General features: G+C 35.8%; 3 protein-coding genes across 3 annotated transcripts; 2 read left to right on the plus strand and 1 right to left on the minus strand.

Moving 5' to 3' along the window:
• The first annotated feature begins 1,145 nt into the window (after positions 1–1,145).
• LOC130717199 (uncharacterized) lies at positions 1,146–11,903 on the plus strand. Its single transcript, XM_057567335.1, has 16 exons — positions 1,146–1,640; positions 2,414–2,589; positions 3,976–4,141; positions 4,312–4,364; positions 5,851–5,994; positions 6,246–6,350; positions 6,434–6,559; positions 6,930–7,130; positions 7,987–8,093; positions 8,192–8,354; positions 8,492–8,557; positions 9,046–9,139; positions 9,258–9,370; positions 9,718–9,788; positions 10,836–10,986; positions 11,072–11,903. Exons 1-16 carry the CDS (start codon positions 1,331–1,333, stop codon positions 11,507–11,509), a joined length of 2,484 nt encoding a protein of 827 aa, XP_057423318.1. The 5' UTR covers positions 1,146–1,330; the 3' UTR covers positions 11,510–11,903.
• Positions 11,904–13,272: 1,369 nt separating this feature from the next.
• LOC130721266 (rhomboid-like protein 19) lies at positions 13,273–15,798 on the plus strand. Its single transcript, XM_057572032.1, has 8 exons — positions 13,273–13,442; positions 13,526–13,653; positions 13,734–13,794; positions 14,095–14,261; positions 14,630–14,735; positions 14,841–15,043; positions 15,146–15,283; positions 15,578–15,798. Exons 1-8 carry the CDS (start codon positions 13,392–13,394, stop codon positions 15,678–15,680), a joined length of 957 nt encoding a protein of 318 aa, XP_057428015.1. The 5' UTR covers positions 13,273–13,391; the 3' UTR covers positions 15,681–15,798.
• A 1,203-nt stretch (positions 15,799–17,001) lies between these two features.
• On the minus strand, positions 17,002–19,965 carry LOC130720803 (uncharacterized). The gene is made up of 6 exons (XM_057571502.1): positions 19,680–19,965; positions 19,447–19,474; positions 17,939–18,169; positions 17,594–17,657; positions 17,447–17,506; positions 17,002–17,286 (listed from the first exon to the last, which is right to left on the minus strand). The coding sequence occupies exons 1-6, from the start codon at positions 19,817–19,819 to the stop codon at positions 17,231–17,233; spliced, it is 579 nt and encodes a 192-aa protein (XP_057427485.1). The 5' UTR covers positions 19,820–19,965; the 3' UTR covers positions 17,002–17,230.
• Between the last annotated feature and the right edge of the window lie 2,166 nt (positions 19,966–22,131).

Here is a 22,131-nt window from a genome sequence, read left to right on the forward strand (position 1 = left end):
TGTAAATAATGGATAATAAACGTTGTGCGTATCGATTCGTGCAATGATGTTGTAAAATAAATCACATTTAATACGATATTGTGTGTTTATGTGAATGATGAGAGTGACTTTCCTTAGTCATAAGCAAAAACAACTGAATTTATTTAGGGTAAAGAGTACTCTTTGAGGGTTCGACTCCTTTAAAGTGGGTTCATGTCTCCATGAGGTAAAATATGTTATGACATCATTGATTGAATTGTTTTTATTGATTTTTTAAATTGGGTAATTATTTTTAATAATGTGATGACTTATTTTACTTTTTAAAGTGAATCCAATAACTTTAGATGAGTCAAATCCCCTGAAGAAGTGTTCATTAGTTCAAACTGATTTGATGAACTTGATAATCTAAATCAAATAAGTGTAATTGGTTCATTCAAATTTGTTTGGCTAATTATTTCACTTATGTTTCGACTTGGATTATTATTATCAACTCGGTTCTCAACTTTATTTATCTTAACCGAACCGACTCAATCGTCCAAAATTTTCTTCATATTTAACATTTATATATATACATTTAAAACTTTATTATTAAACTCTTTTTATACTTTATCAACTTTTACCGCTTAGTGCGTTGACTCTGAGGGATTAATTAGTCTTACAACTACCAGTTTTGAAAATTGGTTATGAAAAAAAAATCTCGTTATATTTTTATCATTTTAAAATCATAATTGATTTTGATTATCAAATCATTAATCAGTATCATATTCTTTGTGAATGATAAAACTAACAAACGACTAAAGAACAACATCTTGAGGATTATCATGACTAGTAAATTCACATTGCAAACGAGCACCCAAACTAGCAAAGCAATCCGCAGGGCCATTAGCTTCATTAGGAATATGGTGAATAAGGACATCTCAATTTTGTGCAAAAGAAAGAGATGAACATCTATGAAGGGACTAGCAAACACATGAAAAGGGAAACTCTGTTTTCTTATAATGAGTTAGGTCAGGTTATAATCATTAAAAGTAAATATTGATTAAATGGATTATTAAATTCACTAATATACCATTATTGTAAAAAACATTCTAAAAATAATTTCAAAAAATAAAAATGACACCGACCAGATTGATATCCATGTGGCCAATGAATGAAGTTATCGAGTCCATGGCGTCGCTGATTTGTGACTGTGAACGTCATCACCTTTACTCCTCAACCACACAACACTTCACTTCTTCCAATCCCAATCTTCTTCTCTTCTTCTTCTTCTTCTTCACATTCAACAACAACACCATCAACATCAACAATCAATGCTCATTCAATTCAACTGACTCTCCAACAACCTCCGAAGATGGCGACGGTGATAGCACCACCGCCCACACTCTTCTCCGTGCGCGCTGCAACGGCGTCGTCGTCGCGGAACAAGAAGAAGCAGAAGAAGCCGCGAGCTCTGGGTAACTTCGACCACATGGCTCATGTGGTTAGCAAGGACATGGAGTTTCTCAAGAGAGGGATTTATAAAGGAGTTGCGTGGGCTAATGATGCTTTTCGCATTCCCCAGATTGCTAAGAAAGTTGATGACCTTGTTTGGCTTCGTAATCTCGAAGACCCTCTTGCTGCTTCTGTTTCTGCGCCTTCTTGGCCTCAGCCTTGGTACCCAGGTAGAAATTTGTTAGTAAAATGGTTTTTTGGTATGTGGGGTGTGTGTTTAAGAGCGTGATTTGATGTGAAAGTGAATTTGGTGAAATGGGTATTGCTTACTTTTGGTAGTTGATGCATGTGTCATGGGTTTGAATTGTTGGGAGTCTGTTTGTTGAATTGGCCTAATTCCATGTGTGAAGTTGGTGTTGGATGTTTTTGACATGGGGCATAGGTTCAGGATGTTAGAGGGTCTGTTTTGGTGATTGAAAGTGATAATGTGATTTGTTGAACTTGAAGACTGAAGTTACTATGAGATGGTTTTTGCATGTTCTATCTAGGTGCCTGGGTTTGGGAGGGTGGGGGGGGGGGGGGTTAATGAGAATTATCGAGAGTTGAGATAGCGGTGGTGATTCCTGCGTGATGCTATTCAGCTATGGTGTGAATCCATCTAATTTCTTGTTTCGCCAACTTAAAATAAAATATAATTCCTTTTTTCAATTCAAACTTGTTTTGCTGGCTTGCCTTGCATTTTATTGAGAAATCGCAAAGTTCTGCTACGGTGAGAAGACCATGTCTGTTTATTGGACTTTTGAAGTAAACTTGGAAATGTTATTTCTCAAATATTTGGTCAACTTAAATCAAGTTACTATCTTAGTTGTCTTCAATGAAATTATGGGATTTCCTATTGAACTCTTGTAAATTAAGATAAAGTTAGGAGGAAACTTATATGTTGATTTGCGTGGTAGCAACAGCTATCAGAGATACAGTTTACTCACTCCTTCTCTGCTTCCAGGACTTACTGGAGTGGATTTGCTCATGTATGATCTCAAAGCCTTGGAAGCATATGCTGCATACTTCTATTATTCGTCTAAGATTTGGTCTAAGCCTCTCCCTGAAGCTTATGATCCTGAGGATGTTGCTCACTATTTTAATGCCAGGCCCCATGTGGTGGCTCTTCGTGTTCTTGAGGTAGTTGGATTTGCAATTTGAACAAAAACTTGCAATGATCTGATCTATGAATCTGCCCTTTATCCTTAATAAATTATTAGGTTTAGTGTTGAAATCTTTCTACTTTTAAATTTTAGGCTTAATTGTAACTTTGGTCCTCGACGTTTATCAATGTCACGATTTTGGTCCCCCACCTAATTTAATTACGTGAATGGTCCCTGACGTTGTAGGTCGTGTACAACGTTAGTCCTACCGTTTATTTCTTAATGGAGGAGGCTTACGTGGACGTCCAGTTGGAGAGAGAAAGGAGGTATGAGGAGAGAGGGAAGCACGTGAGTATCACGTGACCCTTATCTGAACCCATTATACCCAAACCCCTGACCTCCCTAGAACGAAGAAAGTAACGCGATTTAGATCCCTAGGGTTTCAGATTTGGGTATAATGGGTTCATATAAGGTTCACGTGAGTTCACGTGATACTCACGTGCTTCCCTCTCTCCTCAGATCTCCTTTTTCTCTCCAACTAGACGTCCACGTAAGCCTCCTCCATTAAGAAATAAACGGTAGGACTAACGTTGCACACGGCCTACAACGTCGGGGACCATCCATGCAATTAAATTAGGTGGGGGACCAAAATTGTGGCATTAATAAACGTCGGGGACCAAAGTCGTAATTAAGCCTAAATTTTAATATCTCAATGCTTATTTTATCTAGTTTTCAGTCACAGCAATTCTAAGTTTTCTGCTTGTTTAAATATGAACGTATTACAATGATTTGTTATGCATCAGTAGATGATAGTTGGTTCCTACTGATAAAATGGTATATAATTATAATTATATATGTACTGGCCTAGGCACTAAGGCTTAGGAAGAACTGTAGGTCCAATGTATCTTATTCAAGCAGTAATTGTATCTTAATTTTATTAGTTTCATAAGAATTATACTAATACCATACCTTGGATTGATGATGTTTCATTCTTGCCTTGATTTTTCTTTTTAATATAATTAAATTTAATCATTTGCTTGTACTAGTTATAAGGGTTGAGTTATACGTAGTCCATTCTCTGCTCTAATATGTCAGGGAAGTCTATCCCGGTTCCTCCCCTGTAAAAATTCCATACTCCAAATGTCGGGTCCTAAGTGTGAGGTGCGTGCGTTAAAATCTCATATCAATTGGGTGGATAGATAAAGCAATCCTTATAATGACTTTGACAATCCTTCTCCCATGAATTAACTTTCAGGGTTGAGTTATACTTAGTATGTTCTCAATTCTAATAGTAATAATTAACTTTACATAATTGCTGATTTGTGCCCTTTTTAGATTTTAACGGGTTTGAAACTGATGATGAGATGCTTTCTTGACTCCTTATTGAAATGTATCCTTATTGAGTTATATTTCATTCTGGAAGGTATTTTCCTCCTTTGCCTCTGCTGTGATCAGTATTCGAACTTCAAGGTTTAGAAAGTTTCTAGGGAGAAGTCCAGAAGAAGATGTAGATGATAAAACATCTCAATATAATTTTGGGATGGTGTTAAAGGAAACAATGCTCAATCTTGGCCCCACCTTCATAAAAGGTAATGAATTTGATAACTGTTAAATTATATTATTTTCATCATTTCATTAATATTCTTTATATGCTGTTTGTAATGCCTATTACTATAGAAATTTTCTGCTGGGACTTTCATTTCTCTCCTGCAGTCACAAGATTACCGGTATCCTTACATTCATTTGTTTGGTGATGCAGTTGGTCAGTCCCTTTCCACAAGGCCAGATATCATTGGTGTTGAGATGTCCAAGGTTAGATCGAAAACTGTATCCAGATTGCTATTTCTTTAGGGCTGATTATTTCTTTCTTCCGATGAACGTGTAAACATAGCTAATTATCGGTTATGGGCAGCGACATGTCTTGTTATATGGTGATTATAATATGTGATTATATCAAATTTATTGGTGACCGCACATTAAATATGTTCTTTTTGCATATAAAAGGTATCTGTGCTTCTTTCATGTGGCTTCTATCTCTATTTGTCTATATGAAACTTCCAGCAACAGATATTAGAAGGGTGGCTTTTACAGTGCACAGAAAGTATTGTACTGGTACAAGACTTGTTTGACCTGCTATAATAGGTTTTTCAGTTTATTGTAATGTCATATGTTACCCCTATAAAATATATAATTGTGAAGAAGTCGTCTTCTTGAAGATGACGGATCAATAGTACCAACAAAAAATCAACCTTACGTAACAATGATTCAAAACAACAAAACAAGGAGTGATATTTGATTCTTGACCGTTCCCACCAGACCATCAATATAATTAGTCTTTTCACCATTCGAGTTCCACAAAAGAGTTAAAACTTAAAACCAAAAACAACGAACCAATAAAACACCACAGGTCCAATAAAAATTCCAGCAATGACACCACCAGACAACTTCGTCTTCTTCTCCCCATCACTTTCCCCCATTCTCTCCAACCACACTTGGAGTCCCATTCCCACTATTTGCAGGGCCAGATCAGGCCCAAGGGGCTTCCTGCATAGGAAATTACCCTAAACTGAATCATTAGCAAAACTTTCCAACTTATAGAGAACAGAACTGTTGAGCATGTGTTGGACACTATGAACCCAGTGAGCTTGGCCCGATCCAGCTTGGGCCGCGAATTGGAGAAGTAGTTGGAAGTCAAGCTAAAGCAACCTAGCCGGTGATGCCAAACAAGAACACCACAAATTCGCTGTAGGTTCTGCTGTAAGTACAGGTTTGGTTGGGCGGTGCATAAGAAGAGAGGGGGTCGAAGTGGGTGTTGAAGTGGAGGCTAAAGTTTGGAGGTTGAAGAGCATGGAGGACATGCTGGAAAGGAGTTAATCGGAGATGGAGACCTCGGGGTGGTGGAGTTCCACCATATCAATGTTGTTTTGGCTATGCATTGGACGCCACTTGCGCAGGTGAAGGTTGTTTTGATGGATCTATAAGTGAAGATCTGGTTGCTTCTCTGAGATGCTATTGAAAAGTATGGAGTTTTAGATTTGAGGGACTAAACTATAAATTTAGAAAATATATCCTTCCTCCCAACATTAAGTTCCACGTAACTGATGTTGTACTTTTTTGTTGTTTCAGTAAATGCTGCCTACCGTAAGCTATAAAATATCTTCTGAAGTCTGAACTCTTTATTTTTGTCATTTTACCAGAAGTATTTGTAACATCACCTTTGTATAATGGTGGTAATGCTGCTAACAGTTTGAATAACTGGATTGGCCACCTAGATATCTCAATTGCATGGTTCTTGCAGGCATTGTCAGAACTGCATGATCAAATCCCTCCTTTTCCCAGGAATGTTGCTATGAAGATCATTGAGGAAGAACTGGGAGCTCCTCTGGAATCATTCTTCAGTTACATTTCTGAGGAACCTATAGCTGCAGCATCATTCGGTCAGGTACATTTTTGCTATGGCAATATAATTGAATATTACTAGTTAATTGGAATTTAGAAGTATGTGGCTGCCAGTGTGTTTGGAAATTTTACATTGTGCGAAGAATCACACCTCACATATAAGCTACTGTGAGTAGCTTCTAATATATTTATGCGTTTCTGAGGCCGAGAAGGCTGAAGCAAACATGCACTGCATTTACTTTGAAGTGCTGGTGAAATGGCATGTCTTGTTCACTTATTTGTTTACATTTCTAGGTTTATTTTGCCCGTACTACTGATGGTGTTAATGTTGCGGTAAAAGTTCAGCGCCCTGATTTGCATCATGTGGTGGTGCGGGATATCTACATCCTTCGCCTTGGGGTTGGTATTGACTATTGATTGTTATTGATTTGTTACCTGTAAGCCTATTCTGCATTAAATTCTGAAATGAGTTACCATCTCAGTTGGGGCTTCTGCAAAAGATTGCGAAGAGAAAGAGTGACCCTCGCGTGTATGCTGATGAGCTTGGGAAAGGTTTTGTTGGTGAATTGGATTACACTTTAGAGGCTGCAAATGCTTTGAAGTTTCGGGTAATAAATGTCATATCAATTGAGGCTTAATTATATTCGTATATCTTTCTTTAGGGTTTAGACCTTTGAACCTAGGATGAATTGGTTTCTGACAAAACTGTAAGTGTTAGAAACTGAGGAAACTAAAGTGTGAAAGACTGAAAGTTTAGAGAGAGTGAAACTTTGTGAATCGTATTCTTATAATGAGTTTACATGAGTGCTGCACATATATACACAAGTGATACAGCAAGGGTTGAGATGCAAATAACTGACTCCAACAAAGTTAATCAATCAACTAACTAACTAAACAGTAAGCAGCAGTAAGAACTGACTAATACATTTTATAACAAATGTTTTGCCTTTTCAATTTACTTGTTATTGCTACATGCAGGAAGTTCACTCATCATTTGCTTTCATGCATGTGCCAAAAATATTTCGACATTTAAGTCGAAAGAGAGTTCTGACCATGGAGTGGGTGGTTGGTGAAAGTCCAACAGATTTGGTCTCTGTATCTACTGGTAACTCTCGTGGAAATGTCCCTGAATATTCAGAAAGGCAGAAAGTAGATGCAAAAAGGCGTCTTCTGGATCTGGTATGTAACTGAAATGCAAGTATCTATTTTTCTGTATATTATTCAAAAATCGTTATTATCTTGAATGTTTGATAATGTCCATACATGGTAGGAGTCAGTTGGGTCCTTGAAGATAATTGATACTTTTCCAATATAATTCCGTGAGTAAAAGGGAAACGTTTGGCCTTCTGACATTAAAGGGTTTCAATTACTAAATAAATGTTTCTCTGGATTGAGTTAGTGGTAAAATTTATTCATCAATCTTTTATAATGGCATAATCCAATAGCTTATGTGAATAGTAAGCACCCTGTCTTTATTACTCAATTTTATTTGCTTCTTACTATTTTCCTCTTAGATCAATATAAATTCAGATGGAATAAAATTTGTGTTGGGTCCAGCAATTCTTTGGGTTAAAAAAAGAGAAAGGTCTAGTTTGTTTTCCATAACAATTAATTAATGAAATAAAAAGGACCTCATTTGCCTTTATTTTTGCATTTTATTTTTATTGCTCATTTTGTATTTGTTTCTATTGGTTTCCTTGAGGGCTGATATTGATTACAATGAACTGAGTTTTATGAGATTTAAAAGAGAGGATGGTTTTTTAGTAAGAAACTAAAATAGATAAAGAAAGAGAAAGCTGACTATTTTAAATGGAAAGTTGACACCTTTGGTAACAGTTTTTGGAACTTTGTAATGGAATGTATAAACACCTTGCTTTCTCTAAATGGATGTACGGTTGTAGAGATAGTTTTTCCCAGTGGAGTCGCCATCTTTTGTGACCTGGGGTGTGGTGGGAATGGCGAGAAATGAACAAAATTGTTTGAAAAGCATCACATTCAATGAATGTTTACTTCTATTGCACATTGATTAATTCAGGTCAACAAAGGTGTTGAAGCAACATTGGTGCAACTTCTTGAAACTGGCTTAATACATGCTGATCCCCATTCTGGCAACTTGCGCTATACTTCCTCAGGACAATTGGGGTATGCATCTTATCTTGCCTATCCAATCTGAATAAATTGTGATTTTCCTTCAACACAAAAAATTAAAATTCTTTAACTTCTTTTTATTTGTGTGATAGGTTTCTGGATTTTGGTTTGCTCTGTCAAATGGAAAAAAGGCATCAGTTTGCTATGCTGGCTTCAATAGTTCATATAGTAAATGGTGACTGGGCATCCCTTGTACGTGCTCTGATTGACATGGATGTTGTGAGGCCAGGGACAAATATCCGACTTGTTACCCGGGTAAAACACTTGTATCTCAGAATATGATCATCTTGCTAATGAACATTTGAACTAAATAAGTTTAGCGTTCTCATGTTTTTTTGTAACTTTTATGGACCGTCAGAAGATAACTTTCTCAATCTCTATCAAATTTTCAGGAACTGGAACAGGCCTTGGGAGAAGTAGAATTTAAAGAAGGAATTCCTGATGTAAAGTTCAGCAGGGTGAGTCATCTTTAACAAGAAGAATAGTAATTAAAAATCTGTGTATGAAGGGATGGAAATTAATAGGAGTTCGAACTAATTTTGAACTATCCTTAATTGAAACAAAATGTAGTACCCACTTTCTAACCATAACTAAAAAGAAAATTACACTTCTAAAGCTGAAACCACCATAACTGATCTCTGAAGTTCATGAAGTATCTGAAATCAACCACATAGGATGTGTATGGAAAGCTACACAGAAAGCGGGCATGCATATCTATAAATTTTTGTGTGTGCTCATGAGTAATTTGTTGTGGGAAATTAATAGTATCACTTTGTACTGCATTTACATTTGATGTATGTGTAAGATAATTTATATTTAAGCAAAGTAATAGCTTCCATCAAGTTAAACATGTCATAATAGTTGTTTTTCTAAATTTATAATAACTTTTTCCATTGTATGCTTTCTTCTCTTCAGTAGCTGACCTTTTTAATAAATTTTCCTCAAGGTTCTGGGAAAGATTTGGTCTGTAGCACTCAAGTATCATTTCCGTATGCCACCATATTATACCCTTGTCTTAAGATCCCTAGCTTCATTCGAAGGTAAGATGTCAATGCCACAAATATGTACCAACATGTTGTAATTTGAAATATTTGTGTTGAATTTCTATTATTCTTGTTTCATTGCTTCAATTTGTATTTTGCTTTGAAACATTTTCAGGTTTGGCTATAGCTGCAGATCCAAATTTTAAGACCTTTGAAGCTGCATACCCTTATGTTGTTCGGAAACTTCTCACAGAAAATTCCGCTTCAACCAGGCAGATATTGCATTCGGTATTGAACACTAAGCTTTTTGCCAATTGTCCACAGAACTGAAAGATGTTATCTGTGTGTTTGCACTTTTCCTAAAACGTAGGGAATAGATCCTGAGCCCTTTTAGAAAAATGAGAAGAAATCTAATATTTCATTCTTATATAATAATCTTGTTTAGCCACACCTTTTTTTTTGGACATGTTTCATCCAACCAGTAATCCTAATTTTGCATATTTATCTTTGTATTAACATTAAGGTCTTAAACTATTAAGATTCATGAGCACTTGTTCCTTAAACGTATATTGCCATGTAAAGTATCATGTATTGTTCACTTTTTTTCTTAACTTTTTTCTTTCTCTTCTGTTAAGGTCCTTCTAAACCGAAAGAGGGAGTTCCAGTGGCAAAGGCTTTCCATGTTCTTGAGGGTAGGGTCAACCAGGTATGTCAAAATGGCATGTCAGGGAGTATGCGCTGCAGGAAATAGCTATTTTTCATTTACATATTTTTTTAGCTATCTTTTGGGAAATTTAATCACAATTTTTAATGCTAACTGTAAAATTAGGATAGACCGAGAGACTACATTAGACTTAATCCGTGTGTGTAAACTACGCAATGGGGGGTTATTATTTATAATAGGCACCATATAGGCACAATAAATACAAAATATCCTGGAAATATTCTATTTCCCTGTTTACATGATCCTTCCCTAATTACGTGATTAGATTACCTTATAACTATAAATAAAAGATATCATATTTAGTTACATATCGATCACTAACAATCCAACCTAATAATTGCCCTTTTGTCTAGGATCTGTCTGTTTGTATTTTAGTTTCATCTGCAAACTATTTTATAGTAAACCAGCAAAGTCCTATTTTACTTTCACTATTACTTTTTAGTATAATAGGAATGTCAAGTAACCGCAGTCCATCATGTGACTGCTCTTTGGGGTAAATTTTATAGGTCAGGGAGGCTCTAATATCATTTTTAAGCTTGCCTAGGTCTAGGCTAAGGGGCTGCCGTTACTTGAAGAAAGCATTAGCTTTTCGACAAAATTGCTCAGTATTTGGATTTTTTATATAGAAATATAACTAACTAGAATATAGCAGTTTAGGGATATTAGTTTTGTATACCTAAAATGTCAAAACTCATGTTGATATTGCTACTCATCTCAAAGGAACGTCTGCACTAACTCCCCCAATTATTTAGAGCTCACAGCATAAACATACTCAAAGATTCAAATTTTATAGCACCAAAATACACTGAAAAGCTCCTAGCGCGATTCTTATAAAAGTTCTGTTATGTTATCATGAAATTTCTCAACCTAGTACCTAATAATTGTCTATTTTGCTTCTGCCAAAGTATGCATTCAGAATTTAGTTTTGGCATGATCTTTCTCATCTGTCATTTATGTGTTAGGCTTGCTTGATAAATTGCTATCTTTTATTGTTTGATATATTGTCTCATACTTAAAATAACTTTCCAGGAAAGCCTTGCAACTAGTGGCATCAAATAATGAGACTTCCCTTGACCATTTACCAAATAAGGCCACTGGTAAATTTGATGTTGCGTACTTGGTCTTGAGGCTCTTACCATCCAAAGACGGTGTTGCTCTCAGAAGACTTCTCATGACTGCTGTGAGTTCCTATAAGCTACCTATCTTGCTTCTTTCACGAAATAATAATTTCATGTAAGCAACCTTACTTTTCCTGGAATGAACAGGATGGAGCTTCATTAATCAAAGCCATGGTCTCAAATGAGGGAAAGTTTTACCGCCAACAACTTTGCAAGCTCATTACTGATGCACTGTACCAATGGATGATCAAATTACTTGGACAAGGAATTTCAGCTACTCAGTATTCTGGGGCGATATTGGTTGATCGACCTTACAACAAAGAACCAGGTCTATCCCCTGGATCATCCTTGCCTGCATATGATTATGACTCCATCTTTAGAGATCGACGGCTTAGGGTGATATTTTCTAAGGTTCTAAAATCTGCCAGTAGTGATAAAATATTGATGCTGCGCTTCTGCTGGGCCTCCATTCTTATAACTATTACAGCTTCAACTTTGGCTTTGCACCGGGTTGTCATGTCTCTGTCTGAAGTTTACTTGGGTTCTATATTCGATGCTCCTAAAAGATATGCAGTCAGTGCATGATAGTATTCAGTTTTCCCAACTGAAAGTGAGCATTCTTATCCAGCAGTTTTCAAAGAGGGAAAAAAATGTTCATTTCTATGCATAACAAGAAGTTCAATTATTTATTATTGCTAACAAAAGCAGTTGTGTTTGTTGCTTAAGTTTAATGTGTTAATTTTGGAGCCAATTAAGTGGCAGGCAGGTGAAATATAGTTATATAATATATAGGATTACAGTGTCTTGTAGTTACAGTTATGTTTCATACACAGGGAAACTCTATGCAGTGAACTGATGTTATGTTGATGCATCCTGATCTAGATATCTGTATGTGGCAGTCTTGATCTAGATATCTGTACAGTGTCATGTAAAGTATTCCATTTGTTTTTTTAAGAATAAAGATGTCTTTGATTACTAATCTTCCTTGTATCTCAGTCCTCAGTAGAATTAACAGTGGATCAAACTACATATATCAATTGCAAAGGTGACACAACAAATGTGAAAGATATAAAGAAAGATCTTAAGAAATGAAAAGATTATTATGCATCACTCTGATAACAGTTTTGTTAAAAATTGTATCATAATCAACTCAAATATGATTGTAGCACATGATAGCATAAAAAATCATATGAAATGAGAAGATTAATATAAAGTGCATTACTCCAACAAATGCTGTTACTCATAAATCATAATAGCCAATAGGGTTGTCTCATGTGCCTGGTAATCCCAAACAAAATTACTTAAAAAGCTTCCAAGGATAAGATTGAAATGAAGGACGCAATCTAGTTTGGACTTACATTTACCGAAAGCTCAATTGAATATGTAACATCTTCTTATACGTGGATTTTCAGCGTGCTACCAAACACGCTATGATTGATAGGTGTCAGTGAGAAAATGACATTTTCTCTACATATTTTCCGTATTCTTCGACAAACAACTGATTATAGTTATTGAAATTAATAGTAATAATAATATTAAGAGAATTACAATTTTAACATTTTACAAGTTAATTAAGCGGCTGATTTTCTTTCTAAATTGGCCTTTACCACCCTTGATGTAGTTTGGGGTTGAGGATGTACCTTCAAGATTAGTTGTTTTTCTTCAAGTTGATGTATTGAGCGCAATCTCATGTTCTTTCTTTTAATCTAACCTTTTAATTGATAATACACTAAGCTATGTAACATCTCTTCAAACGTAATTATGACGTTAGTTTCCAACGTAGTACCAAATACGCCAGCCGGTGATGCGAAATCAACATTTTCTCTAACATGTTTGTTGCATTATTCGACAAACCACAAAACTTTTTTTTATAAAATTAGTAACAATAATAATATTAGGAAAATTATGGTTTTATATTTGTTTACAATTAATTCATCAATTGTGACATATCAAAGGACACAAAAGAAACATCATATGAATTAGAATAACCTTCATTACTCAAACTCTCATATGATTTGTAATCACAGACATGGATAATAATGAAATAAAGGGTAAAAACTAATTAAGTCTGATTTACTTTTAGTTTACACTTTCACAAAAAGACATATGTTCACCGAAACTACAATGTGTAACTTCTCATGAGACGCATCCACGCATATGTGACGTACATTTCTGATGTATTGCGAAACACGCTATATGTTAAGTTGTAGTAAGAATCAACATACTCTTTTACATGTTTCTTCTCCCACAATCAACAATTTATTTCCTCTGATTATTATTGGGAGATTTTCATAACTTTTTTTTATAAATGAATAGTATAACTTTGGTGTGTATAGTACATAAGTCTACGTAGCAACAATAACCAAGGTGGATGATGAGATTCAGATCTTGCTGAACTCAGCTCAATTTCACCATCTTCTTCTTCTTCTTCTTCTTCTTCAAATTCGAAGCTCATTCTGAATCGTCCATGTCCATGCCCATGAGCAGCACGCTACCGCCCTCACAGACAAACTCAGAGGTTGGTCTCTCTCTCTCTCTCTCTCTCTCTCTCTCGTTTATCGAATCCAATGTTGGTGGTGACTTTGAATGTGGGTTGTGCAGGGCGCAAGGGTGTTTTCCGGCGGCTTCACGCGCCTCTGCAAGGGTCTTTCCGTTCTTCTTCTCGCCCTTCACCTTCTTCTTCACATTTTCCCTTCCGCTATCACCTACCTCGCTCTCATTCCCGCAAGGTATCTCTCTCTTTGAATTGCATGTTTGATTGATACCCACTTCACCATTCTTCATTTTTTCCCTCATTTTGCATTTGCAGGACTATCCCTTTTGCCTGGAACCTCATCACTGCTGGTTACCTTGAACAATCTCTACATGGGGTATGCAAACACGGTTTACTTCATTCACTGCATTTCCTGAATATGTCTGTTATGAATTCTGATGTTTTAGGCCCTGTTTGGAAGAGCTTATTTGATAGCATAAGCGCTTGTGCAAGTGTTTGGAAGAGCTTATGCTACCATAAGCTGTTTTGAGCTTATTTTCATAAGCTACTCAGGATAGCTTATGAAAAAGAACTTATGCTTATATATATAGCTTATTTTCATTAAGCTGTTTTTCCAAACGGGGCCTTAATCATTTCAGAAATTCATTCCCAATTAATGTTACTGTGCCTTTTATAGGTTGTGATCAGCATTATCTGTCTCCTCTTCATTGGCAAGCTGCTTGAACCAGTTTGGGGTCCTAGGGAATTTATCAAGTTCATCTTTGTTGTTAACATCTTAACTTGTGTCTGCATTTTCATCACTGCTATTGCCTTATACTACATTACAAGTCTGGAGACTTACCTGTAAGTACTTCTAATCCAGTTACCATCTTAGATGAATTGGTTTTCTTCATGTTTATTAGATTTCCCACTTTCCTAGACCTTGCATTGAAGCTTGATTTCTTGGTCTCTTTTTGCTTCTACATTAGAAAAACATTGTTGGTCATGTATTCGTTAAGCTATGTGTTTTATTGATTAAGCTTGGCTAGCTTAATTTTCTAAGCTAAAAGTTAAGGTATTGAAAATTTGAACTGGAACATTTTTTAGATCCTTTAGGTCTTGATGTTGTTTTTATTCTGTGCTATCTATTGAATCTTGTTAGGTGTTGAGTGTGCCTTCTGCACCTTGATCTATTTTTTTTTTTTAATCTTTATACTCTTGCGATGTTCTAGTTATAAACCACTTTCTGGCTTTGATGGAGTTATTTCTGGGTTCTTGGTTGGCATCAAGCAAATTATACCAGATCAAGAACTTCCTTTCCTTAAGTTAAAAATGAAGGTTTGATATTCTTAATCCATTTCCTGAACTTCTTGTTCATTAGTTTACAGCAACAATAGGTTAATGAGAATGCCTAAATGTGGTATATCTTCCATTTCTGTTCAGTGGTTACCATCTATTGCTTTATTGTGTTCTGTTGCCATGAGCTTCTGGATAGATGAGGCAATAGCACATCTTCCAACAGTGATATTTGGTACATATATGAGCTGGATTTACCTCAGATACTGGCAGAGGAAGCCAGAAACAAAGCTCAAGGGTGATCCCAATGAGGATTTTGCATTCTCTACCTTTTTCCCAGAGTTTTTAAGGTAAGATACGGTTTTGGTTAGCCTGTCATAAATGATGAATAAGAAGCTCCTATTCCTATAGTCTTTCTAAGCAACTTTTATTTTTTCATGGCTGCCTTGCAGACCAGTAATAGACCCTGTTGCGTCAATATTTCACCGAATGCTCTGTGGAAGATCTGATGCCTCTAATGATTCCGAAGGCTACACTTTGGGAGGTGAACCTATGCTAGGTTCTGACCCCATTGAGGCATCTAGGAGAAGGTAATTTCACATTGCTTTTTTATTTTATCTCACCTAGCTGAATATATTGTAAATTAAAAGTTACTGCTATGGAGCAATTCATAAGGAAAAAAATCAAACAGGCAAACAATAGAAGTTAATGGCAAACATGATGAATTTGTTTTTGTAAATAAACGACATAAATTATCCGAATCAATTTTGGCACCCAGAAGCCGATCACATAAGCTTCTTCCCAGAATTGATTTTGGTTTTAGAATCAATTTATAGAAGGATTTCCAAACATGCTATAAGCATTGTGACTGGTTTTTCTTGTAGGGAAAGAGGTGCCCGAGCACTGGAAGAAAGGTTGGCTGCTGAGAGGTTGGCTACTTCACACAATGCAGGGGAATTGCAAACAGATGCTGCAGGAAATGTATAATTCCTTAGCTTTTGTACATTCACATATGTTAGACCAATATATGAAACTATCATGAGTGACATTTTCACAGATGGTAAAGTAATGAGAAAGTTTTTACTGCCTTTAAGGCAGATTTTAATGTGCATTTTGTCTTTTGGGATGTGATCCTTGTGAAACAAGTTTCTCTTACGTCAGAAAATTGAACCATATGTGCACACCCAAAGAATCATGCAACTACATGAAAGATTTATTAAGAACTAGCTGTCCTTTTTTGTTTTGTTCTAGCTGTCCTCAGTTGTAATCCATAAATAAGTTGTTTGTTCTTTTTTTTTTTACTTTCTTAAGAAAAGTTACTGGGAAAGTAAATATGGTTGCGAATGCTCTTGCTAAATATGGATTATCCTCAAATGGTCACACACATTTACAAATTTTTATCTCCCTATTATAGTTTTTTGAGAGTGACTGCCACCACCTCCTATAGAAGTGGTTTAGTTTTTGTCTGTTTTCTCTGGGCTTTTAGACCCTTTTGATTCATAAAGAAACAAAAGGGATGGGAAACCCCTCCAGCCATAAAACCCCCCTTGTCACACTGGCTATTCGCTTTTTTGTCCAAAAAATATGTACCAAATTTAAGAAAAATGGACATTAGATGAAAAACCAAAAATAAATCCTTTTGTCAACACAAGTATATAAGTAATGTAACTTCAACCATTTGAAAAAAAATAATAGTAAAGAAATTCTAATATAACTTAAATGTATAATTTGTTTTCTCCAATTTTCATTGCCTGTATTTTCTTAAAAACCTTAAGCATGATTATGATTATCTATTTAATGCATGTTTGGAAATCCTTCAACAATTTATTTTAAAAATAAAAATTAATTCTAGAAAAAAGTTTGTGTCAGAATAATTTGAGTGATGATGTGCCAACTTAGCGCTTTGACCTTGGGGCTGAGAATTAGTCTCACAACTATCGCCTGTGAGGATACCTTAGTAAAGAAAAAAAAAACATGCAATTAAGATTGCCACATTGAAATGATGATGTGTCAGCTCCCTACCGCTTATTGCGCTGACCGTCGGCTGATGATTAGTCTCATGGCTATCGCCGGTAAGATACTTGGTTAAGGAAAAAATGCAATTAAGATTGCCACATTGATAATTATAATTATAACGTTTACACTAACCTCAATAGTTAAATAACATACAACTAAAAAATAACTTACAACTAAATATTGAAGTACTTGAAAAATTAGGATGTCCATGTATAAAAGATATCACGTAAAATGAATATATAAATGTAAGCCTCGTATATGTAGAAGAAATAAAAAAAATACAAGGAGCCACTGAGTAATTTTTGCATTTATGATTTATGAAATGAATGTTGTTATAACTTTTGACAGAAAGTTATCAGAACACTTCCAGAGGACTATGTAGTTTCAGCTTTCAGGTTACAATATCAAAGCAAATTACAAAAGAAAAATGGATGTATTTATAAGCAGCAGAAGTTTTCTTCAGATAAACCTTTACAACTACAGCGAGGAAACTAATTGGTCTCACTTTGAAATTGTATCAATCAACTTTCAGGTGCTTCTCCAGCAAAATACTGTTTGTGGATCATCCTCTTGTAATCTGCATGATATATTCCATAGGTAGTCCCGAATAAAAAATGCATTAGATTTAGACATATTGAAGTTGAAATAAAATGAAGTAAATCTAAGAAGTAATGTTAACAAATAGTTGGCAATTTAAATAATCATAACAAAAAACTTTATAAGAATATTTTTCCAACCTTCCTTATCATTCCAAAGTGCTGCAGCATAGCTGTTTAGAGGACTCTCCAGGTTAGGCTCTGTTGATAGAAAGTAAATTGATTAGGAAGCAAGCACACAAAAGTGAATTCAAACTCATAAAATGATAAAGTATATGAAGAACAGACCTTCCAATAAACTCTGAATAGATAGAAGAATGGTTCTGCAATCATATGCTGAAGACCACTTGTCCTATAGAAACATAGAAGTAGGACAGTGACTGGATCAGAGAGAATGTAGTAATTGAATCATGAGTGCAGAGTGATGCAATACAAATGGATCATCTCTATATACTAGACATCCGTAGGACCTAACTCATGACAGAAACCTAGTTGGAAAAAGCTTTAGTTGTTGTTGATGTAATAATAAGCATCCATAGTAAAACAAAATGGTAGATCCAAACAAGTCAAAACACAGATAATGGAAAATCTGTCTCCAATGGATGCTCTTTTGTTATCTAAGTTCATGAATACCTGAAGGATGTCCAGACAAATGTTGCCAAACTGATCGATATTTGGATGAAAGCACATTGTCTCAAACTTCACTTGGGGTGGCTTAAAAGGATAGTCCAGGGGGAAACGCAAGGAGAGTTTATAAGATAAACCCTCATACAGAGTCCCTTTTCCACCTTCAATTGTGCCAATCCATGTAAAAATACTCTCACCCTCAGGAAAAGCTGATACTCCAAGATCTCCTCCAGTCATCTGAGGGAAAAGTCATTATCAACATTTAGAGAGTGGCTGTGATTGTGAAAAAGAATATAATAAACTATACTGTGAATAAAAAGAAAGCAATTGTCACACCTTAGTTTCTTAAGAATCTAAGGACTTCCAACAACATATTTTACAAAATTCCATACTCTAGTATAGATGGCAGATGCTGATTTAGAAGGGTATATGAAGAAGTCAAATATAGCATTATAAACAGTAATGCAGTTAAAATTTTGCAACTTTTAGTGGGAGTATCTATAGGCATTTGAAGCATATTTTGAGAAACTGAGGATGCCCAATCGCAGACTTCATATAATTTCCCAGCTTAATATGCTGATTTAAAAGGAGAAATTATACAAACAATTTCGAACAAGTCAGAATATAACTTTCAGCTTAAACTTCATGATTCTTTCACAGCAGGTATCAAAGATATTGGAATACATAAGATTCAGATAAATGGCATGAATACCAATATTCACGAGGATGTTTACGACTTGAAAACCACTATACTTTGTTCATAAAAGGGTCCAATACAGCAATATTCACAATCATACCATTTTACGACTGCAATCACCTCATATTTTATTCAATAAAGCAGTAATACTCTAGTTATCCTAAATAACACCAATACATTTTACAACCAATTTAACTATTATTGCACCATTCTTATAAAGCTTCATAAGTGTCGAGAACAACAGTTCAATGGTCTACTAAATAATACAGTGAACACCTATATGCTGAGAGTTTAACATGACATTTTATGGACCTGCAAGACAGTCAACATCAACATACAATACAATGGATTAACAGAAATGTATATCTAGTATCTACCGATATTAGCATCAACTCTCGAGTGTGATGAATGTACGGTTTAGGGGTATTATTGTAATCTGGATCATTAGTATCCTTATATATGCTTGTAACACTGAAACCCTAATCATTGTATTCAGAACGAATCAATAAACGAAACTATAGCTGCTCTATAGTTGCAGACGTAGGCCCTTTGGCCGAATTGCGTGACCAAAGCTTTTGTGTGTTTCTCTCTACTCTGTTCTGTATTCGTGTTGCTGTTCTAACAAACTTATTAGCACAACATAAGTTCAGACTATTTGCAATCAAGAAAGGAGCCAATGCAATTGCATATTGAGACTTAAAAAATAACCAACCCCTCCCCAAAAAATAAATAAATTTGATCATGATCATGATTTTTCTAGTTACTCCTTAGGAATTCAACTCAAGAAATCACAACTGATTCCAGAAAAGAGACATACCATGAGAGCCATTAATTCCTTCTGGAGTCTGCACTTGCATAAAAATAAACAAAGAAAACCATCAAAATGTGAAAAAACACCATGGAAACTGTAAATTAACCATATAAAAACCTAGAAATAAAATAAATAAATAAAAGTAAAAATCAGTATCAATTTCATCATGGATCGTTAACATTCTTATCACAATTTCCAAATTCAAATTCATTTGCCATGAAGAAACGAGAGAGATTCACCTCTGAGAAACAGCGGTGGTGTCAACGGGGTGAGGAGAAGCGAGCGGCTGCTTCGACGAAACGGCGGGCGTTCGACGGTTGCGATGCGCCGGCGGCGTGGCGGGGGAGTTGTCGGCGGTGGGGTTGGGCCGGACCTCCATGATTGCGCGATCTCGACGGAGGCCCAATCCGAACAGAGAAGATTAACGGCTGAGATTTCAATCAACGAGAGAAAAAAGAGACAGTTGTTTCTTTCCTTTCTTTTTCTTTTTAAAAATTTTCCGGGAAAATGAATGATATTTTCTGAAACAATTGGTGGTGGTTGGTTATCTCAATCTCATTTTTCACATTATTTACATAAAATATAGTTGGATTTTCTTTTAGCATATTGTTTTTTTTATTTGCATTATGGGGCATGAGATGGATAGATTCCTTACATTAAGAAACTATATGTTTCAACTTTAATAAAATAAAATAATATTTAAAAAGCAATCATTTTAGAAGACCTTTATAATTGTAATATTTCTCTAGCCTTTTCCACTTAAGGGTATTTTTAAAAAATATAAGAAGTAAAACACTATTTACCAAAACCAAAAAAAGTAGTTTAAAACAAATTTATCAGGTAGTTTGGTAAGAAATTGATATTTTGCTATCGATAACAAAGAGAATTGCTACATACTGTAAAAACTCTTTAAATTAATAATCGGTAAATTAATAAATTCTCTAAAATAATAAATTTATCCGATCCCGAGTTGGACCAATGTAAAAAATTGAAAAACTCGATAAAATAATAAGATAATAATTTTTTGGGAGATCTCTTTATAATTTTCGGTCCCAAGAAAATCATAAATTAATAATTCATAGAAACTGAAAAAAATATATTACACTCTATTAAAATATGATTCAATAGTTGTCTATTTTCCTTTAAAGTTCAAGGGCTCGTTTGGCACGCCGTATTAGGCATGATAGCATAAGCTTATACAATACATTATGAGTTTATCCATTGTTTGGTGATGACATTGTATTGTATAAGCTTATTCATCAAAGTCCCCTTATACGTTAAAATGACGTATTATTTAATCCATCATGTGAGTGATGGATAAGACATGATAAGGTTGTGACGTATAAGTCACCATCCCCACCACCCTCCATTGCTGCCAACTTACACTACCATTAACACCACCACCACCCGATCACCGCCGCCGCCACCACCACCACCGCCGCCCTACCGCCACCACCACCATAATCACCACCACCACAACCCTATGGCCGCCACCACTCTATTGCTACCACCGCCACCACAACCACCACCCTATCGCCACCACCACCACCATTGCCTCCACCCTCAACCGTCGTCGCCACCCTACTAAACCGCCACCGCCTTACCACCATCACCACCACCCTATTGTCGCACGACAACCACCATCGCTGCCACCACCCGATCACCACCACCGCCGCCACCACTGGTGTTGCCGCCACCGCCACCACCACCACCACCGCCCTACCGCTACCACCGACACCACAACCACCACCCTATCGCCACCACCACCATAATCGTCGTCACCAATCTATTGCCACCACTGACACCACAGCCACCACCCTATCGCCACCACCACCACCATTGCCTCCACCCTCCACCGTAGCCGCCGCCACCGCCTTACCACCACCACCACCGTATCATCGTCACCACCACAACCACCATCGCTGCCACCATCACCACCAACCTATCTCCACTGTCACCACCACCGCCACCAACACCAACCTACCACCATTGCCGCCACCACCACCAACCTACCACCACTTCCATCACCACCACCACCACTGTTATAATCACCTCCATATTTGATTTTTATTATATATCATTATTCAATACTTCATTAAACATAAAATTGCATTAATTTAAATGATATGATAAATTATACAGAGTATGGCCAAACGCTTGATAGTATAAGAAAGTTATCAGGGCTTATACTATCATGCCTAATACTATCGGGTCTTATACTATCAGGCCTTATACTATACGTCGCACCAAACGGGCCCCAAGTCTATTTGGAGCTCATCTCTAACTTTTTCTTATTGCATCCAATAGCTCAGGTATTGTATTTTTTGTATTGTATCATAAAGTTGCCTTTTTGTTTGGTATGTACAGCATAATTACTTAAAAAAAATTAAATTATTAATTATTAATTTATCAATAAATTAATAACTCTCTAAATTAATAAATTTCTCCGGTTCTGATATTATTAATTTAAAGAGTTTCGACTGTATTACGAAAATATATTCAATGGAACTCACAATAAAGTAATTGCTTTAAGTATAATATCACTATTCTAAATCAAATAAAAGTTGTAGCCTGCTTTTATAGGACTTGGTGACCAATCATAACGAGTTTGACATTATTCTTGAGTTTCATTTCATACTCTTTAGTATTTTCTGATAACAAATCTGTCACAAGTTTCTTGAGTTTTATAAT

This window comes from Lotus japonicus, chromosome 5 (genome assembly GCF_012489685.1).
Source record: "Lotus japonicus ecotype B-129 chromosome 5, LjGifu_v1.2".
NCBI classification, from domain to species: Eukaryota; Viridiplantae; Streptophyta; class Magnoliopsida; order Fabales; family Fabaceae; genus Lotus; species Lotus japonicus.